Genomic DNA, 22,305 nt, shown 5'->3' with positions numbered 1-22,305 from the left:
ATGGGCGGGGTAATGAACAGGGGATAGATACAGATACATGGTTCAATGCTTTCCCTTTAAAGCATCCATTCCTACCACTGTTGGAGCCAGGATACTGGGCTACTTGGACCACTGATCTGACCCAATATGGCACTTCTTATGTTCTTAAATTCTGTGAAACATTTCCCATTAGCAATCTACAATACAGGTTGTAAATGTCAACATATATAATGAAATTATAGAGGGTCAGGTTCTAGGTGCTTTGACTGTGACAGCTTACCTGGATTCTGTAAAGCATTCCTACTATATAGAACAGCACCTCAGCCCAGACTTAAACTCCACTGACAAGTGCATGCTTACATGCTAATTGAATCAGGATCTTCCTTCTCATTTGTTTAATGTGAGTACTGGAGGATGGACATTTAAGCTTCTAGGTGCTTACTAACTTGTCTAAGGATATTTTAAAGGCAGTATATTTTTATTATGGAAGTTACTAATAAAGTATTTTCTTTACAAGTGTGGCTTTGCCAATATTTATACCTGTATTATTTTATTGTTTATATTTATGGGGTGGACACCTTTTCTTCTAGCTACTAGAACTCTCCCATAATTTGAAAAATATTACAGCCTTTAAAAAATTGCTTAAGAACTGTAATACATACTAAGCAACCTGTTACCGACTCAAGCTTTAAAACAAAACAAAAAATCCAAAACATTTTATTTGCAACTTCCTTGCTATCAATTTTTGCGACATTGTAAGATGCATATTTAAAGCAAAGCTTTCATAAAGATCTCTCAATTCACATGTGAGCCAGTCTGAAGCAGTCATGTAAGCAGCAACCTCACTGCAAAAAAATATTTTCTTATACATTTAATCCCGCAGGAGGCAACAGCTGCTGAGGCTGGAATACAGAACCCAGCTCCCTGCCCCACCTCCCCCATCCTTTCCCCCATGGCCAGCATGTCCAGAGCAGAGCCCATGGCGTGCAGAGGATGTAGACTATCCATTTCAGGCTCAGAGCTCCCCACCCTGCTGCCTTTCCTCTGGCCCTCTGCAGCCCAGCAGGCAGGACCTGGCGCAGGAGAGAGTGCCACACCACCATGCCACTAAGCTGAGGCTCCCTCTGCCCACCCAGCAACAGTGGAGGCACAACTCTGTGCTGCCACCACTGCCACACTCACCTTGGCAGCCCTGGTGGCAACAGTGTTCCCTCCCGTGCTGGGTCCCGCTCGCTGGGCTATGGAAGTAGCTCCTACCCAGAGCTAGTCTGGCCCCACTGCCACCCCGTACCCCAGTGTGGGAGCAGAAATCTCATGGGGGCGCATGTCCCCTCCCCCCCCCACCACATCGCCACAACCCCTCTGCTGATATTGTGCCCCCATTTGGGGTTGCAACCCACAGTTTGGGAACCCGCTGACCTAAAAGAAAGATTTACTTCTAGGCACTATAAAAACTTGTAGAAAAATGGTCTTACCCTTAAAGAAATTACAATCTAATTAAGAAGAAATGTAGTCTGATTAAAGTATCTCCTTTTCTCTCTTATTTTTGGGCAAATTTTTGGAAAAGAGCTTTAGGTTTTTAAAAATGTTTTGCATGATGTTCTAAATCAATGAATTGCACATACTCCTGGATAGTTATGGCACTGCTGCTGATCTGTCTGCCATTAACTGTCAAACAAGTGCCACTGCACTGTGAAACTCATGGAGAGCATCACAAACCAAAGTTCAGACAAATACAGAACTTATTTTCAGCTTCAAACTACATACTCTCTCTGCACTAGTTCCCTGTCTTTTTCAAACAAACTTTTAATATTAAATATTTTTGTTTCAAACAAAAAGGTATTGGTTACATTAACATACATATATGAACTGCTTCATAATGCTCATAATAGATCAAAAATGTGTATTTATCATTCAGACTGCATCAGTCACCACTGCTTTGCCTCAAACAAATAGATCATTGAAAGGCCAAGAAAACAGGAAAGAAAAGAATCATATATTATTTCTATATTTAATTTCCTTTATCTTCAAGTTCACAGTAACTGAACATGAATAAAATCACTTTATAAAAATCAAGATTCTAAAATTCTGCAACATCTTTCATGAAAACAACCACTTCCATTGCAGCAGGTTCAAACAATCTGCCCCCTAAGTCTTGCTGGTTCATTTTCAAGTTGACAAATCTGTGAAGAGAGTTGGAGGTTTTATCCATCTAGTGGATCACTGATGCTATTACTGTCTTATTTTCATATGGTATATCAAATGCACCAAGAACATTCTTTGTTCTATAAACTAATTTTCACAATAAAATGGGTCAATGGGAACTTGAATTATGTGATTAAAAAAACAAACCTTTGTGGAGGTGGGAGTAAGAACCCTAGGACATACATTGGGCTACAAAGGAGTCTGTTCATCTTAGAGCCCTAGAATTCACCAGACAACACAATATGTCCTATTACAGATGAGAAGAGAGCTACGTGGCCATAACATATCTTACGCCACTTCAGATAAACCCTATTGAACAGCCATTTAAAAAGAGAAGACTCTGGCAAAGATATGTGGTTGTAATGAGATACTTAGTGATAACACGGCAAAGTATAAAGGTTTCATTAGTCTAGGTGTGGAACTGCCACATTTCTCAGAAGCAGCAAAATCACAAGTGAATAATTCAAATTATTCCCAAATAAGTGCCAATTAAATATATACCATGCTATCTGAACATAAATTTGTTTACACTACATTATGAAGCAAACCAAAATCTGAGATTGTTTTAAAAAATGCTGGCATGGGGTTGTTACTATTCCAAGTACTTGGGACCTGGTTAGCCAGCCTGGGAGTATTTATCTTGCTTGATTATTGGGTACATGGGAGCTCTGCAAACTTCTCAGACCTGCAGCCACCAAAGCCAATTGCTACTCAAAGGCAGAAATATTATTTTCATTTGTCAACAACCATAACAGTTTTATTTAATTGCTGATCCTCCATTCACTTCCACACGCTGGCTGGTGCCGTTTTGCTGGTCGGTTTTACTTGCTGCTGAGAAGCAGAGTTTAAGCCTATATGGCACTCTGCTGTAAAGCAGATGCATTGTTTACAGTTCCAGAGTGAGCACGCGCAGAGGTAGCTCACTATAGCTCTGCATTGTAGTGCCTCATGCTGCATAAACATATTTTTGGTGGCACACAGGAGACAAAACATTCTTTTGCAGGGGTACATGAACTTTCTGTCAGACGTGCACCTTTCTCCGACACCAAGGATGTCAGAATTCCAGTCTGGGACTCTTGGAGCTGAGATTTCACGAGCAGGGCCAGCAGAGATGGGGTCAACTGCCAAGGAGCCCTGTTGATTGCGTGTGTTGGCAGCATAGGGATGGGCAAAGGCTATGTTAACTGGCACATCTCTCTGATGCTGCTCATGCTGTCCCCGCCACTGCTTACCACACCTCCGGAGCAGGGGTCCAGATCTGGCCTGCAGGAACCCCCACTGTCTGGATCCAGCCTGGCCACCCAAGGGAGTTTGACACCTTGCTACATTTTTACAGGTTTTTGTTTGTTTGCCTTGTTCTGATTTAAAATTAGTTCTTACTAATACAAGCTTCTCTGTGAGGCCTGGATCTTCTATCTTGTGGAGGTTTTAAACCCTGGACAGCTCAGAATCATTTCTAGTTCAGGTTGTTGCTATATATTCTACCACTATCCAAATAATCCTTATAATTAGGAAAATTTAGTTTCTGAAATTGCTAGAAATGTGTTCTTTTACTGTATAGCTTTATTGTGAAGAAAAATGTTAAACTAATTATCAAAACATTACTATTTTTAGAGACTATAATGTAGTGCTATTGATGTGCATAGCACCAACAAAAAGCTACAATTAATTCCAAAGTTCATCATCTAAGAGGAAGTTAAGGAAAAAGCAACAAAACAATGTAAATTAAAGAGACAGATGAAAACAGGATAATATTTGATCACTCTAGAATATGGTGCCTTATGAAGCTCCACTTTTTAATAAATATATCCCATTTCTTTTATTATAGATACAGTATGTACTTCAATTTTAAAACAGCTACTGGCACACAGCTAGCATCTGCAGACCCATGCTCTAAGACTAAAACAAAAAAATGTGGCATTTTCCATAAAGACAGAACATGGAAATACATTTTATTGGTGTCAGTTCTAAGAGTCAGGGGCTGCTTTGCTGATCTCTATGTGGGCCTGATTCTTCAGTGAGATCTAGCCAGGCATGCACTTGTGCCCACACAAAGCTTATTAGATTGCTGTGTGGATCAGTATCAGTAGAGATTACTCTCCATACAAATCTGATTGAAAGATCAGAGCCTACTATGTTACAGTAATGTATTTTTTGGGCTGTCACACTTAATTTCTTGCCTCTGTACTGAATAAACTTCTTTAAATTAAGAGGGAAAATGTTAATCAAGTTTATTCTTAAATGTAACAAAAAAAAGCTATTGGCTGGTATGTATAAGTAGCATGGAAGATTATAAAGTGGCTTGACCCTCCTGTATAAACAAAACAAAAAGGAAAGGAAAGGAAAGGAAACATTTTGTCTTTACACGGAAATGAAAAGCAACTCTAAAAGCAGCTTATAAAAAGCATAAACATTCTCTTTATCCAAGAGACAGTTTTACAACATCTCTTTAGATCACAATTTACTAGACAAAAACACCCCCTCCATCCTAAAGACTACGTACTTGAATCAAACGTCTTTAATTTTCTTGCACTTCCTTATTACTTGCTTCAGAATGGTGCCATTAATGTGCCTTTCCACTGCGGTTTCCAACTCAGGCAAGAACTTTGTAAATGATTAAGCTCAAGCCAAACAATGCCTACAATATTCAAAGCCGAGTTGCTTTGGGGATGTCACAGTTCACCCCCAATTTTTATTGTACTGAGTATAGCACTTTATGGAATCTTATTACAAATACCAGGAGCTCTGCTTAAGTAATTACATTTAAGAAAAGACATTTACTTTTCTTACACTGTTACACTGTTGAAGTTCTAAGCTTTTTACCCTAACAATAAAATGCAACATGGAAAGACTGAAGTTTAACTTCCTTAGAAATATGTATTTATACCAAACTTAAAACATGCAAAATTATGGTTTTCCCACAAACACTTACACACAAGAGCATTTATAGGATCTTCAGATCCATTTTTTAAAAAGAACTAAACATGGTTTCAACTCTATGAAGTTTTCTAAAGAGAAAACTTTCAGTAACACACCCTGAAAACAAATTAAAGAAGTTAAATTACAAACAATGAAAATAAGGCAAATAAACATGTCCATATAATTATTATTATTACAAACTATGAAGATTAATTCCAGTATTCAGTGAATAAAATTTATATAAAAAACACTGATCATAAGACTAGTCAACTTGGTCCTTTTTTTTTTTTTTTAAGTGCAGAGAAAAAAATCCATTTTGTCAATATAATAATTTTAGATGTCCATTATGGTATGAACAAGGATGCGTAAAAACTGTTTGTAGATTTTTTAAATTAAAATAAAATTAATTTAAAAATGTATAAAAACTTCATATTATTAATAGCACCTTGAAATTAATAACTTTGAAAATCATATTTTACAAAACACATTTGAAAGTCTGAGGTATAAAAGGTTATTACTCATTTATACCTTATTAGATGCTTCCCTTTCTTCCATAACACTGTTCATCTGGCCTACACTTCATGCTCGAGTCATGCAGATTGGAGTTGACTCTCAATTACACAAAGTCTTTCTCCAAAGATGACAGTCCAAATACAGTAGAGATAAAATACATCAAGGTTTAAAATAGGTCCGTTCAGCCCCAGTGCCGCTTCATCATGAAATGATATAATTCACTGATGCCTCTGCCTAGCCTAACATATGTTCTATTCACAGCCCGCGTCACTCTTCATTTGTAATTATTTCCTTTTTTTTTTTTACCCCATCTTGTAATACTTTGCTTGGTTGAAGACAAATACTGAAAGGAAAAAAAAAAGAGTATTATCATATGATGACCTGTTCCAGGGTGTTAAACCCCTGTCAAGGTTTGATTTTAACATGGGGTATTGATGACAGTACATCAATTCAGGCATCATGTCTTGAATTAGACTATATTAATTATCACTTGAGTGCAGTATGCATGAAAGTGCTGTTTCATTGACTAAAAGGATTTGACTGAATAAAAATCTATTTCTCATCTGGTTGCTTATGGATAAAGACATTTTTTCTCTTTGTCTTGGATTGTTCTTTATTAAATATGATATTTATAAGACTGTCTGAATAAATTGCCTCACTCAACAACAAATCTGAGTATTTTTAACAAAGAAAATTAAAGGGGTTGTCTACTGTTTAACAGTGTATCAAAGTTAATAGTTTAGTCAGATAAAACACACAATATAAAACAAATTAGACTACATGCTCCTTCAAATAAAAGTATTTAAAAATGAAAAAGAAGAAAAATATTAAAATCTTAAATACATCTAAAAAAAGATAAGGAAAACAATTTGGCTGTTAATTAGTGAAAAAGTATATTTCAATTCAGAATGAACAATTTTAGTGATTTATTTAACTTTTTTTTTAAAAGAACAACTGTGATGATATAAAACTACTGTATATTTCAATTGTGCTTATTACCCACAAAATTATGACTCTAGAGGTATTATTTTCTTTACTAATGAAGTTATGCACTAGCTGCCTAAAAATACATTTACTCTTGGAAAGGAGAATTTTCTCTATTCTTTTTATCATTTTTAAATATCATTTGAGTGATTATAAGAGTCATTGAAGGTTCCCAAATTCTCACTGATGTTACAGGCACCCTGTCCAAAAATCTTGGCCAAAAATATTATATTCAAGTCACCCTCAATCTTCAAAGTGTATTTATCATATTTCACAGTGCATAGATTGATGCAGTGTATAAATCAACCCCACTTTTCTAATCCAAAAAGTTAAGAATGTCATAGTTTGGATCAGAAATATGGGGTTGACTTATACCAGGCCCTGCACGCCCTTGCTGCAGGCTGGGCACCCGGGCAGTGGATGCTGCAGCTCTGCCCGCAGCAGATGGGGCCAGGCTTGGTGCTTAACTGGCGCAGCCCCATTTCCTGTGAGTGGTGTTGCCTGCGCTACACCAGCTGAGTGCTAAGCCTGGTGCTGTTCACAGGGGATGGGGCTGCACCAGCGGAGCACTGAACCTGTCCCTGTCTGCTGCAAGTGGTGCTGCTGAGCTCCAAACCCAGCCCCATCTTGCGAGCGGCACTGGGCTCGGCACTCAGCTGGAGTGGCACAGGCAATGCTATTCACAGGGGATGGGGTGCTTCAGCCAAGTGCCAAGCCCAGTGCTGATCACAGGGGAAGGGACTGGCTTCGGTGCTCAGCAGCGCTGCTCGCAGCAGTCAGGGCCACACTTGGCGGGCATGGCCCCATCCCCTCTGAGTGACACGAGGCTCAGCACTTGGTTAGAGCAGCCCAGGCAGCGACGCTCACAGGGATGGGGCTGCACCAGCCAAGCACTGAGCCCAACCCCATCCCCATCCCTGTCCCCTGCAAGCGGTATTGCCTGGGCTGCACCAGCAGAGCCTGGCCCTGTAGTTTGACAGTAGTTTGAGTTGCATAGCACTTACATATCTCTTTATTTAGCAAATTTTTCCCAGTGTATAATAATTTTCTTTATTCAACCATGTTTATACTCTGATACCCTGATGTGGAAACTACAAGTGTTTTAATCAATGGAATGTAAGACTATATTTTCTTGCAAAAAACATCACCACCTATACGCATACATACTATACCTAAGGCCTGGTTTAAATTGCAATTATGCATTTTTTGTGACAGTTACAACATTAAGTGATTTTCATGAAAAATGTGATTTGCATTGAATCGGCATGATTCGGCCACTTGCTGGGGAGTTCATTGCAACCAGATGGCTGCAGCATGCTGGGAAATCAGCAAAAGCCTAGCAGCCCAAAGGAGTGGGGAAGGGATTGCAAAAGGGACAGGGGGAGGAGAGAGCTTGGGGATGTATAGGGGAAGGGCTGTATGCTCCTCTCGGTGGGAAAACTGGAGTGCGGAGTCTTGGGGGTACCTGGAGGCTGCCTTGGCAGACAGCCTTTGCACTGAGTAGGGGACGGGCTGTTTGCTGCTCCAAAAAGGAAAACTGGGGTGCCGGCAGTTGTCGGTGGAACCAGAAAACACATGCACGGAGGAGCAAACAGCCCCTCCCCTGCCTGGTGCCAGGGCCATCTGTCCCCAACCCCCATGCCTCAGCACAGAGCTCATCATTATTACTGCTGATTGGCTGATACTGAGCTCAGTGTTAGACTCACTGCTGATTGGCTGGGAGCCTGGCAGACCTAAGCAGTGTTTTTGAAATGGGAATTTCCTCCCTGCCTGTCAGAAACAACATAGGGCAGGTGGCTGCTACTGCTATTCCTGCCTCTTCCAGTGAGGTGGGGGAGAAAGGGGGTGGCTGTGGGCTTTTCAGCATGATGAGAGGCTTTGGGAGCAAGGCCTCTGCTGCTGCAATTAATCCTGACCCTAATCTTGCCCCCTCAGTCAATTAGGGGGAAGAGGGAATGCTACAATTTGGGCATGAAAATGGCACCTCCCACCACGACTGTGCCATGATATTAGCAAGCTGGGCCCATGATTTAAACTCAGGCTCTAACTATAGCTTTCTAAAATGTCCTTCCTTTATTTGCTTGCTCACCCACACCCAGTCTTGAAAGTGCACTGTCATCATGTCCCTTCAAATAAACCATGGCAGTCAGGTTTATCTTCCTTAAATCTGGGCAACTCCTTTGCTTCCTGCCATCTCACAGAAGCTCCTCCTGGTATTTGATTATCCAATGGTACTTGCAGGCTAGCACCCTTCCTTGTGCAGACTGTGGCAGTCATTCTCACCTACTCCTACACCATCCTAAGAACATGTTTCTCCTGTGCCTCCAAAAACCTCCCTCTGATTCCTTGGCACCAGACCACAGGGACTGTTCCAGATTGTAGACTCCTCCCCACTCTGATGTCTTAAAAGCTTTTCCTGCTTCCCTGCTATCCCTTGTGACAGAATGACAGGAGATAATCCTCTTGGCTTCATCTCCTCCTCAGCTGTGAGTTTCTTTGCTCCGTGCCACCTCAAGTTCCTTCCTAAATGAGACTGGTTACAAGAGGCACTGACTGAGGCTAGATGATTAGAGACTTTGAATGGAACCAAAGGCACTTAACTTCAAACTAAGCTTCTTCAAATACTCTCAGTGAGAAAGCAAAATCAACAAAGTTCAGAGAGTATGAGTTTGTATTTGAAGCCACCAAATGATTATTTAAAAGAAGCAAGAGTCAGGATTGGCTGTCACTAGTGAAAGGTAGAATGCAACTTAAATGGGAGATGAAAATGACTTAGCAACTCTCCCCTTTCCACTTTTGTTGCTTCTCTGAAAAAAATCATTGCTATCAGGTGACAGGCTTGTAGTAGCAGAGGTGAATCAGTCAGTTATCAACCTACCCCTCCTCTTTAAACTCCTTGATTTGTCTGCACGGCAAAATCCTTCCGATTAAAATGCCGTATAACTCCTAAAACCTTTACTCATTAAAAACCAACTGTTCAATTTTCACATCTTTATACTATCTGCAGACAAATGTGATTTGAATGAATGACAACATTCATTCAAATCAGAAGAGGACTGGAGAAATGTACTGTACATAAAACCAAATTGATTGACAATAGAATATTGCACAGGTTATGTATCATCAGTAAGGCTACAGCGTGAGAGTGAATGAAAGCAAACAGCGTTCTGAATGGATGAGTCACCACACCCACTTCCAGCACTGTGATGCTTGTCGAGAAAACAAAGTCTAAAATATGTAAAACACCATTATGCCAAATCTGTAACTGAATCAAATGTTATAAAAATATGAAGACTTCTTATAATATATCATTAAAAACATTATTTTTCACATTTGATAATATTTTTCTGGTTAAAAATCTGAACAGATCTGTTTGTTCTCTAAAATATAATAACAGGAACACTGTTAATAAAGCTATATGCATAGCTGAGTGTTTCAATGACAACATTAAACCAATCTGGGTTGGATCTTGTAGTTACCGTGATGTAATCAAGAAACTACTGATCTATGTGAATCACCTTATAGCTCATAACTACTTACACTGAAAGCATTCTGTTTCTTGAAAATACTGTGCGTATACTTATCTTCAGTAGATACAATAAAAGCTCACTGCTAGTAGCTAGTGAAAAGTGAGACATTTCATGGTTATATTCACAAGAAACATGACACATGGGATTTTTAGAAACATAAAAAAACCACATGAAAAAGCCCAAACTGTTTTTAAAGCCTCTTAACCAATAGAATTCCAACACAGAAAATGAACTGAAGTCACAATATACTAATCAGCTATTTCACAAGTTCTACCATACAACAGTAACAGTTTCATGAATGAGGCATAGGAAGTCTAGAGTAATGGTTAGAGCAAGATTGATGACACGTATCTAGGCCAGAAACACATTCTGAAAAGCAACCTAAAGTTCAAGAGCCAAAGATCCAGGTCGAGCTGAAGACAAAGCTGGGTAGAAACCAGGGCAGGATACAGAAGAAGGATCAACCAGAAGCAGATCCTTGCCAGTGACCTGCTCAAACCTTTTACAGCTATCTTTGAGAAAGATGATTGGTTAGGTCACTCAGGTGAGATTTCCTGTGGGGGTATGGCCTAATCCAGTTACTACATCCTGAAGGCATGATTATGTAAATACTTGCTCACTATACATGGCCCTTCATGTTTCAGTGAACAACTGTTAAAAGGTCAAGAGTCAGGCAGAACGTTACATGAACCACAAGTGTTGAAAACAAAGACACTGAGCACTGCATGGCTTGAAGAACCATAAATGGTTTGAACTTTTAGTTTATATGCATGCATTTTCATATATTTGAATTACTTTTGGGAAATTTCTAGGATCTATTGTGTTTCCACAGGAGCTCAAGAGAGTTTGGTAGCAAATCTAATTAAATTACAAATAAATATGAGCGTCCAATACTTGAAGCCTCCTCCTTACCCCAAGATTTTGACAGTTTTTAAATTAGTAGTGACATCTTCCTCTAAGAAGAGGGAGACATGAGTCAGGGGAAACTGGAACACTGCACCAGATGTAGATATGGGGGTTGTGGACCTTTTGGAGACAAGACGAGGAGGAAAAGATAAGGAATCTGTAAAAACAGAGCTCAGGGTATTTGGCTTTTTGACAAAAGGTGGAGGTAGGGATCAGGGTATGGTCCCAAAGACTTCATAGTCTTATGAAATATTACAAATATGGTGCACATTATACAAAATGGTATGAAATATAAAGAATAATGATGCATCCACAGTGAGGCTAATTTTTAAATGAGCTTGCAAACAGAGTTATTGGATTTTACATGCAAAAAAAATGTTCATGGAGGTTACCTCTGTGCAGCCATCAGAAGCCAGGCAAAAATACAAATTTCCCTGTAAATGTATTTTAATATGGCTGAAAACAGAATATAAGAGGCTAAACAAAAGACAAAAAATATTTTTCAAAAATAAGAATTGAAAAGCGGCACTACACAAAATTGTATAGGTGAAAGGAAAATACAATCACCCTTATACTATTAAAGTCAATGAGATTTAGCAAGCACGATCAATAAGAGAAAATAAATCAGATCCTAAAGTCTTATTTTCACTCAAGAGATGAAACTGAATGACTTGCATGTAAACATACCTGAACTTTGAGACCAGAGGCCCCCAGACTCCCAGCATGCTCTCTGGGCTGGGCGGGGTTCCCTGCTCCAGCCCAGCCAGGCTGGCCCCACCCCTCTGCTCCCCAGCCCGAGCAGAGACAGGCAGGGCCAGGGGTCTGGCCAGAGACGGATTTAATTCCCCCCACCCTGTGCCACCGGCAGGGACCCAAGTTGGATCTGCCGGTTGCTCCCCGCTCCTCCTGCAGTATCAGGCACCACGAGGCAGAGTGGGGCAGGGAGCAGAATTAGTTTCCCCTGTACCCCACTGGCAGCCAGGTCTGCCCGCCTTTGCCACGACACTTGCTCCCTGCCCGGAATAGACCCCCAGCTATCCCCTCACCCAAAGGAATAACCCCCGTCCCTGACCCTTCCTCAGGGGCCCTACCTGGCCATGCCCCTGTAGCACCATCACACTCCACAGCAGGTCTGCCAGCCCCACAGCGTGGCTCCCACTGCGAAGGGGCTCGTGCTCCAGGAAGCCATGATGGGTTGCTGCCCATCACAGTCACTCACCGCTTGCCACTCCAGCTGCCAGGTGGGACCAGGGCCTGAGCACAGACAGGCGGTGGTGGCCCGGTTGGGCAGACCCCACTGTGGTGCAAGCAGCATCTTTGTGCTCAGGGCAAGCCCCCTCCCAGCAGGAGGGGCCTTATTCAGCCACTGGCCCAGAGCACAAGTCAAGGAGCAGCTGAAGCCGGTCATGCCCCACTGTAGCGACAGAGTCCAGTGGCTGAATAAGCCCCTCCTGCCACAAGGGAGTTTGCCCCAAGCACAGAGAGGCTGGTTGCACCACAGTGGGGTCTGCCCAGCCCGGCCACTGCTGTTCTGTGCTTGAGGCCAGCTCCCTCCCAGCAGGAAGGGGCTTATTTAGCCAATGGCCTGACCACAAAGCAGCAGTGGCTGGGCCAGGCAGACCACGTTGCAGTGCCAGTGGCTGAATAAGCCTCCTCCTGCTGGGAGGGGGCTTGCCCTAAGCACAAAGACCCCTGCTTGCACTGCAGCAGGGTCTACCTGGCCTGGCCACTGCTGCCTCTCTGTACTTGGGGGAAGCCCCCTCCTGGCAGGAAGGGGTTTATTCAGCCACTGGCCCCAAGCACAGGCCAAGCAGCAGCTGCAGCCGGGCCATAGATTCATAGATTCATAGATGTTAGGGTCGGAAGGGACCTCAATAGATCATCGAGTCCGACCCCCTGCATAAGCAGGAAAGAGTGCTGGGTCTAGATGACCCAAGCTAGATGCTCATCTAACCTCCTCTTGAAGACCCCCAGGGTACGGGAGAGCACCACCTCCCTTGGGAGCCTGTTCCAGACTTTGGCCACTCGAACTGTGAAGAAGTTCTTCCTAATGTCCAATCTAAATCTGCTCTCTGCTAGCTTGTGGCCATTATTTCTTGTAACCCCCGGGGGCGCCTTGGTGAATAAATACTCACCAATTCCCTTCTGTGCCCCTGTGATGAAGTGCTACCGCCAGGTAGACCCCACTGCGGTGCCAGCGGTCTCTCTGTGCTCGGGGCAAGACCCCTCCCAGGAGAAACGGGCTTATTCAGTCGCAGGCCTCTGGCACTGCAGAGGGATCTGCCTGGCCCAGCCACAGGTCAAACTCAGGGGGGAATCATGGGGGGAGCATCCACCAGTTAGGAGACCCAGGGGTTGAAAATTAACCCCTCCAGGACTGCAAGTGCTTGGGGCCAAATGGCTGAATAAGCCCCCTCTTACCAGGAGGTAGCTTGCCCCGAGCACAGAACCAATGGTGGGGAGCTGGGCCCGGCAGCTGGAATGGTGAGCAGTGAGTGACCGTGATGGGCAGCAGCCTGTCACAGTTTCCCAAAATGTGAGCCCCTTCCTGGCAGGGGCCATGCTGTGGGGCCAGCAGGGCTGCTGTGAAGCATGGCAGTGCTGTGGGGGGCTTGCAGGGCTCTGGCCCACTCTGGACCTAGCGCTGCTGTACACAGCTCACTGCAGCTCTGCCCGCCCTGCAGCACAACCTCTTGCCGGAAAGAGGCTCACGCTCTGCCACATTATGACAGGGACTGCTGCCCCCAAAAAGGGTCCTGCTGCATTCTGCTGCAGGGGTGGGGAGGATGCAGGGCCAGGCAGGGCCCCTGGGGGGTGGGAAAGGATGGGAGTTATTCCTCCTCCCTCTGGTGAGGGGACAGCTGAGGACCTATTCTGGGCAGGGACTGAGTGCTGTGGTGACAGCAGGCAGACCCAGCAGCCAGTGGAGAACAGGAGAAACATTCTCTGCCCTGCCCCACTCTGCCTCAGAGACCATGGTACCCCACTGCTGCAGCAGCAAGAGGGGAGCACCAGGCAGATCTGGCTCTGGTCCCTGCTGGTGGCACAGGGAAGCAGGAATTAAATCCCTCCCTGGCCAGTTCAGTGGGGGTTGGCCATGCCCCCCCACAGCTTCCTTGCAGCTGAGGGCACACTTTAGCACCCCCTCCCCGCCCAGTACCTGGCCTGAGCAACTGCAGGCATGTGCCTGCATTGCCTCAGTCCAGAGAGCAGGTTTGTCCTGTTACAAACCAGTTCAGCCTAGGCAGGTTAGACTAGCCTGCAAAGGTTGAATCAATTTAGGCTCTGACTTTTTTAATATCTGTCCCTAGCCTGGGGGTATAAGTAATCCAGATCAAGGATCCAACTGCCATGGTTTTAGTCTGTCTGTTTGCATGTAAACATGAATGGATTAAAAGAAAGACAACTTCTTATACATTATGGCAAAAGGTAGATAATCTGGATCAGAAGGACAAAGTAATAGTAGTGGCTCTAGTTGAGTGTTGAGCTGGTTGTGCTTTGATCTGGGCCTATCTGTCCCTTTTCCCTCAACTCCTCCTCGTGCCTCCCCACAACAGAAAAAAAAAATTACTCCAGCTGTCTAGTTAATATAAAATCAAACACCTGTGTGCCAGATACATATAGTAAAGCTGAACATGTGCCACCACTATTCCATCTGCAGTATAGGCCATATGCCAATGCTTTTATTAAGGATGAGTTGAGTTGAAAGGTCCACAGCATAATTAAACTTTTTTTGCTGCCTTGCTCTCCTTTGATCCAAAAGATATTGCTGCTTACATGCCAACAGTTTAACTGTATAAATACATATCTTAACTCAATGAAAATACATCTGAGTAGGACAGTTTTAGGGAGAAACAGAGCCTAGCAAATTTAAATTTCTGATCTAAAGAGAAATTATTTGCATATATACTGCTGCTTTTGACCATGGTAGTGTTACATTTAGCATATAATTTATTATCAAAATGTCAACAGTATTTTGGAGAATACACATGCAGGATATTTTTACAATATTTGGCTCCATTGCAAACTTTCTCTCTTGTGCCAAAACTGCAGCTATTTAAAGTTACTGGTTTCTATAGAGGCTGTTTGAATATTTGTTCATGCCTGAAAAGATGCCTAGTTCATCTCGAACTGTTTCTTCAAACTGTGTGGCCAGGTAAAAAATAATAAACTATGTGGGGTGGCTTTTAATTTACATCTGACTGGCTTGATGTAGATTCAGGACTTATTTAAAAATGGAAGAACAATTTATGGAGCTGGGATTTACTACATGAAGAACTAGACACTTAATTTCTTTATTCACTATTAACAGCCCTATGGAGCAACTGTACAGTTGGGAGACATGTTAGACAAGCTTTCAGGCACACAGTGACTTTGACCTGAGAACTGTACTGTTGTTCCAAAGAAAGATAGTACCAAAAAAATCTTGTTTTTCTCTTGTTTCCTGTCCTATCACTGCTACAACAACACTCTAGTGCTGCTACAGCAAGATGGACAACAGTTTTTGCAAACCCACAGGAATGACTGGTACTGTTGTTGATTTAGAACAGATGGGCAAGACATGAAGTTCAACTGACAGTCCATGGGCCACATGTGGCCTGTGAGGAGTTAACATGTAAAACCCAGCCACTACCCTGCCCATTGCTCTTGCAGTGGTAGTGGCTGGTGTCTCTGGGCTCCCCCTCCCTCCTCCAGCTTCTGATTCCTGTCCCTGCTCCTGGGGGTGGGGTGGGACAGGGCAGATCATCAGGAGAGGGCCAGGATACCTGATCTGTATGTGGCAGGGGAAGGTGCTAGGTTGCACGTGCAAAGGAGGGGGCCAGGGTGCCCATGCTGTGTGCTGTGGTGGGGCAGCTTGTACAATGTGCATGGCCAGGAGAGGGGGTGCTGTGCACGTGGGTGAGGGGGTGTGGGGCAAAGCTGCCCATGCTGCAGGGCAAGCTGTGTGTATGGTAAGTGGGAGCTGGGCTGTGTGCGCAGGGGAAGAAGGGGCAGAATTGTGGAGAGGACAAACCCTGGAGTGTTTTTATATCTAAAAAATTCTACTTATTACTTCAACAATTTTAAAAGAAAATAGAAATGTGAGTATTAAAAGGGCATTAGAAATTCTGCAAACAGTGGCCTGGGGCAGATGGCAGCCCTGCTTCCAGGCCCAGGCCCAGGTTGGAGCTGGAGCTAGATCTAGAGCTAGAACCTGAGCCAGAGCCACAGCAGCGGCTTGCCCCATGCCAGTACTCAAATTTAAGATGATGGGGTTTTTGTCTTTCCACATTACATGGAGGGGGGTGGGGACCATCTTGAATTTGAGTAAATATAGAAGTTCCTATTAATAACCTGAACTATAATGGAATAACACAGTGACTATACTACTTGCCTCTCTGTGTCTCAAATCTGTTGTGTTGAGTCTAACTGCTCCCTAACATACGATAGCCCTTTGCATTTAAAATTTCAATTTACTTGATCTAAGCCAACAAGAGGCAAGGAAGCTATCTTCCTGCTAGCCAACAGAGAAATTATTCAGACTGTGTCAGCCACAGAGTTGGTACACCCATCTTTTCTTTATCATAGATAAAAGTAATACTGTTTTAAGTCAGCAATATACTTCACCAATATACACCAGCAGAGAATGTGGACAATGACATTTAAAATTAACGTTTACTTTTGAGACAAGCAGGAGCATATTAAAACTTGGGCATCTTCCTAATTTAAATTCTATAAGGTATAACTCTTCAAGACAAGCTGAATGGACACGCAAGGGAAGAATGCACAGACTCCTTAATCAACAAAGGCACTAAATTTTCAACCACAAAGGTGATGGTGGTGAGAATCTCTAGATTTGTCATCCTGGGAAATGTCAGTGCATATATTGACAGGGCTGCAGATGTATAAGTTCAAACAGTCATTTTTTTATAGGGCTATTTCTGGGTCAAACCAGGCAGACAGTTGCTGGCTAGAAAATGGTATTTAGAGGTTTGCTTTTGGGAACTGGCTTGTAGGTAAAGTAGATACTGTATTAGAACAATGCTCCAGGGCAATAGCAAGGGTTAACTGATTTCTAAAAGCCTGTTTGTGACAAAGGTTGCTTCAAGGTCCATTGTGTCTAACACAGGCAAGCAGCAAGCAGACACACAGGCTGAGAAATTAAAGACATGTACCACACTGTTCCATAAGAGAGATAAGGGACTCTGCTACATTGGCCAGGTCACAGTGACCAGCTGCAATGCCCTTGGGATTTCTGGTGTTAGTAGATAAACCAAATTAGGAGAAACTGGTAAAATTAGGATGTGTGCATGTGATGGGTTTGTGAATCAAAGAAATATGGTGACAGGACACAATGTAGACTGTATGATGACCACAGGGAGACCAATCAACAATGCCCAGAGATGAAGAGTCAGAGGAAAGAAAGAATACAAAAGGAGGGATTTCAGAGCAGAAAAGGGTCCCTGAGAGGGGAACCTGAGGCCACCATACGCAAAGTACACACCACCAGCCCATCTCACCCACCCCACTGTGGGGAGCGACAGTGGGCCTTGGCCTTCTACCTCCAGGCTGCTGACATCTGACATTCAAGAGAGAACCTCAGAGTAAAGCTTGCACACTGACCAGATGTACCTTGACTCTGTGAACCCTGAGACTGGTAGATATAGAATTGTTTGCATTCTTTTTATCTGCTATCACTGTGTATCAATAAAATTAACCTATTATCGAATGGAGAGATCATGGTTGGTCTGAGAGTTTGGGTCAGCCAAACAAGGTATCTGTGTCATAAATCTCTTGCCCAGAAGCTGGCTGGAATGAGAATATCTCAACCTAGCCATTTTCACTAAGATATCAGTTAGGGATATTTCAGCTCACAGGGAACAAGAAAGGTCAATGATTCTGATTTACCCTGAAGTCAAAATCCAACAAATTCCAAAGCCTGCTAACAGACAAGAGAGCTCTATCCATAGGATGATAGGTCAAGGTAGATAACTGGTCAGTAATTATTACTGTATCCTAGCCTTGATCACTGACTCACCAGTGCCCAAATAACATTTCCCCGCCTTTGCTTTTGGTTTTTGGTCATGCTGCACTGATGAAAAATGGGCAGAAACTTGAGCACTGAAAGCAGAAAAAAGGGTAATATTGACAGGATGCTACAAGTTCCTCAAAACCCATGCTGAGGTTGTATTACAGGGCAAGAAAAACTTCCTATCAACCTCTACTGTGACTTCCAAAAATCCTAACCCAAGTACCCATTCATGTTACAGTATTTGTAGATATTGAAGTGAATTGGTGGGATGAAATTAACTGAAGTACCAATAATATTTGGCACTTCAGCTTTGCTTTTCCATCCACTATCCACTTCTATCACTAAGATTGCTCAGTGCTTGAACAACATGAATTCAGAGAGGGTAAAACAATGTGAACATGACAGAAGTAAGGTAGGTCAGCAAAGGAAAGCATTTTGAAGATTTACAGCTATAGTGCTGGATTCAAAGAACATGTACCCTACCCACAACCAGTCAATTCAATACATAGACTAGGAATGCTGGTACTAAGCATCATCCAGAAGAAATGCTTTCTATTTTTGGTTGCTAGGATGCTCCATCCCATCTGGGTGGTCTATGACCTGGCCTGATTATTCTTGCCTATGTCAATTCTTGGATGGACTTTGACTAATACAAAACTCGGCAATGTAACTGCTCAGCCACGCAAGCTACAACAAGCACACCCAGAGAATTTCAAACAAGTTTAAGATTTCAATCATCTTAAAAGGACAGGCTCAGGAATTGGGCAGATGAGAACCTGATGGTGTTTAACACTGAAAAATGTAAGGTTCTCCACCTTGGGAGGAAAAATTTGCAGCATGCTTATAGGCTCGGCAGTGCTACACTGGTTAGCACTACAGAGGAAAGGGACTTGGGGGTCATGACTGACCACAAGATGAACGTGAGCCTTCAATGTGATGCTGCATCTAGTAAAGGGAGCAAAATGCTGGCCTGAATCCATAGATGCTTCTCAAGCAAATCCCAGGATGTCATTTTCCCATTGTACTCGGCCTTAGTGAGGCCGCAGCTGGAGTACTGCATCCAGTTTTGGGCTCCGCAATTCAAAAAGGATGTGGAGAAGCTTGAGAGAGTCCAGAGGAGAGGCACGCGCATGATCAGAGGTCAGGAATACAGACCTTATGATGAGAGGCTGAGAGCCATGGGACTCTTCAGCCTGGAAAAGCACAGGCTCAGGGGTGATCTGGTGGCCCCCTATAAGTTTATCAGAAGTGCTCACCAGGATCTGGGAGAACGTCTGTTCACTAAAGCGCCCCAAGGGATGACAAGGTCAAACAGTCACAAGCGCCTCCATGACCATTTCAGGCTGGACATAAGGAAGAACTTCTTTACTGTCCAAGCCCCCAAGTTTTGGAATAGACTGCCGCCGGAGGTGGTTCAAGCGCCTACCTTGAAGGCCTTCAAGAGACATTTGGACATTTATCTTACTGGGATCCTATGATCCCTGCTGACTTTCTGCCCCAGGGGCAGGGGGCTGGACTCGATGATCTTCTGAGGTCCCTTCTAGCCCTAGCGTCTATGAAATCTATGACTCTGTGGCTTAGGGCTAGAATATTTAAAAATCTACTTAATGCTCTTGTACAAGGACTTTACTCAACAGCTTTGCTCCTCCAGCATAATGGAATTATATAAAATATAAGAATACAGCTTGTTTTGTATAGAAGCCAGAATTTTCTTGGAGGCTAGTCCAAGATCATGGAATAAACTAAGGATCATCTCAAACCTTGTCACTGTTAGTTCTAAGAGTGAGGTGAATTTCTTCACTGTCTTCTCTAACGCTAATATCAAGAAATAGGCATTTTTGGAAACAAAGCAGAACATTCAGCAAGACAGGACCCTTCACTGAACATTCTTCTACCCCGGGAAAGTCATGTTGTTTAATGCATCCAGGAAGGTACTCAGATGCCATAGCGATGAGTGATGTATAGGAACCTACATACACCAGATCACCTGTGACCTTAAATTGCTTTCTATTTAAAAACTTAGGTTAAATTGGAAATAAGGCTGTGAGTACATACCAGGTACTTAAATTAAGAAATTTTACAGGGATCCCCCAAAAATAGAGACTCAGGAAGTTCAGTGTTAAGCTGTCAAGGCACAAAAATGCACTGATGCTATCACGGAGTAGTTCTAGGGAAAGAGAGACAAGAAAAGTTATCTTTAAAAATACATTTATTAGAATATTAGACTACAAATACTAAAATATCTGGACAATAGTCATAATAATTTTCTTGCAATTAAATATTATAATAGTAAGAAGTATGAATTCGGAGACTTTTTATGATGTCATCTTACTCTTTTCAATAAACTACACAGTTAAATTGGTTTTGAATGTTAAAGATATATTTCTTATTCTGCTAAAAATATTGGGAGACTTTGGGCCCTAAGGGGATATTAAATATATTACACCCAGGTATTTTCACCAGCTATTTTTACTAAATGTGCATATCTGTTTTATCCTGTGAGAGGGGGATAAAGCTTGAATTTGTGATCTGAATACAATTAGCTAGTATAGCAAATGAGGGCAATAAAAGCTCTTTCTTACAACTTTATGATTTTAATGTATACATATTAGCCCTTTAAAAAAAACACACCTATTTTAGGTTTACCCAAAATTTATAATTTCCCATATACCTTTTTGCAAACAAAATGTGATTTTACCTCCAAAATAGGTTATTCCACTTTCATTCAGTAAAGTAAAAGAAAAACAAAGCATTCTCAATGGGCTGAATATTTTCTGCTAATCCTTTAAAACAAAAAGACTGAAATGTAACTATTTTCATTAGGCCACTAATTGATCTTGCATGAGAATCTGAATATTGACTGACAGGTGTGAAATCATTGCAACTCCTGCTTTTCCCTGCCTAAGGAGCATCAAAATTTTGCCTTGGTTGGTGGTGGGGAGAGGGGGACATATGCTCTTAGTTGGGCTAGCGACAGAAGTTTCATGTAAACTGTTATAAGTGATCAGAAACTGGTTCAGATCTATAACACAACAGAAGTTCAGTGCACATAAACCACTTTCAAAATGGCCAGAAACAGTTTAAGATAAACCTGGATGGAAGTCATATCAGACATAACTGATTTAGGTTAAATCGGTTTATTGAACTTCTGTCCCAGATCCCCTGCAGATTCAGGTTAACTCACAGTTCCCCAGCTTCCCAGGATACTTTGCACATCCCCTGCAAGCCCCCTCTCCCCCCTGCAGGATGGGTGGGCTAGCTTTGGCGCAAGCTGTCTGCTCCAGCCAAGCAGGAAGGCATGCATGTTCTAGTTCCGCCCCTCTCCACCCCTTCCCTCCTCCCCCAGCTTCTGGCCTGCAGGCATGTCGCTACATTTCTGGAATCAAAAGTGAATGTCTGTTCACTTGTTTATCACATCAATCTACACAGCTTGCACTAACCTGCAAAGATTGAATTGATCCAGCCTTGGGTTTTTTGATTTTCTGTAATTAGCCTTAGGGACAAACTCTGTCTCCACCTTCCTTCTTTTTGCTGTGATACGTGACTGAGGATTATTGTCTAACTTATCTTTTACTCAAAAACCACCATCACCATCACCACCACCACAACCACCTACTCATATGGATGGGAAGGAGTACCCAAAAGTTTTCATCTCCATGAGCAAACAGGCATGGCTTGGGCTTTCAGAGAATGCCATGTTCCCTTTACACATACATACATGCCAGGAGCTTAGATGTTGTTGATGATAAATTTTGTCATGGTAACACAGAGGTTCTAATAAGGGTTATGGCTTATCTTACTATATGTTGTATGTGCAAGATGCAAAGCTTATATTCTTGGTACAAACATGCTTTGGGTATTTTATAGCAGCATATTGCTATAAATGAACATGAATTTTTCCTTTGGAAAAGGTTTCTATCTTACTGAAGACCCTATGGTAATGTCTCTCTGTCTGGTTTATTTTTTTCCCTTTTTTTAGAACATTGTGTTGGTATTACTGGTTTACTAGCAGTTATAGGGATTATCTTTTGTGGGTCTTGCATAAGGAAGGTCCTTTTGTATCTCTGACTGAAATGGATGCTTGCAGACTGAGATGGATTTCTACTACATCTTCAGATTTCCAATATTGCTGTTTGGTCATAACTTTATTGGAGGGAAAGGTCTGGAGTAAATATGCAATATTATACAATAAAAATGAGAATAAGGTAAGACATTTTACTGTTAAATATAATTTTAAGGCACTCTTCATCTGAACTT

At 42.5% G+C, this 22,305-nt stretch overlaps 1 protein-coding gene across 13 annotated transcripts in view; it reads right to left on the bottom strand.

Moving 5' to 3' along the window:
* KIAA0825 (KIAA0825 ortholog) overlaps positions 1-22,305 on the bottom strand; it is a 426,905-nt gene that overhangs the window by 121,218 nt on the left and 283,382 nt on the right. Inside the window, exons 20-21 of one of the 13 annotated variants that reach the window (XR_002089181.2) lie at positions 20,104-20,215; positions 5,877-5,959 (exon numbers count right to left, since the gene is read on the bottom strand). The exons of 11 other annotated variants lie outside the window; for them this stretch is intronic. Coding sequence is in view for 1 of the 2 variants with exons in the window: in XM_019483490.2 (XP_019339035.2) it covers positions 5,884-5,959 (76 nt within the window). In the remaining variant the exon portion in view is untranslated. Of the gene's footprint in view, positions 1-1,974; positions 5,960-20,103; positions 20,216-22,305 lie in introns of those variants that run through there. One more of the 13 variants, XM_019483490.2, reaches the window with a different exon arrangement.

Source organism: Alligator mississippiensis, chromosome 3, assembly GCF_030867095.1.
Source record: "Alligator mississippiensis isolate rAllMis1 chromosome 3, rAllMis1, whole genome shotgun sequence".
In the NCBI taxonomy this organism is placed as follows: Eukaryota; Metazoa; Chordata; order Crocodylia; family Alligatoridae; genus Alligator; species Alligator mississippiensis.
Note: the sequence above shows the minus strand (reverse complement) of the source record. Positions and strands in the feature narration are given on the sequence as shown.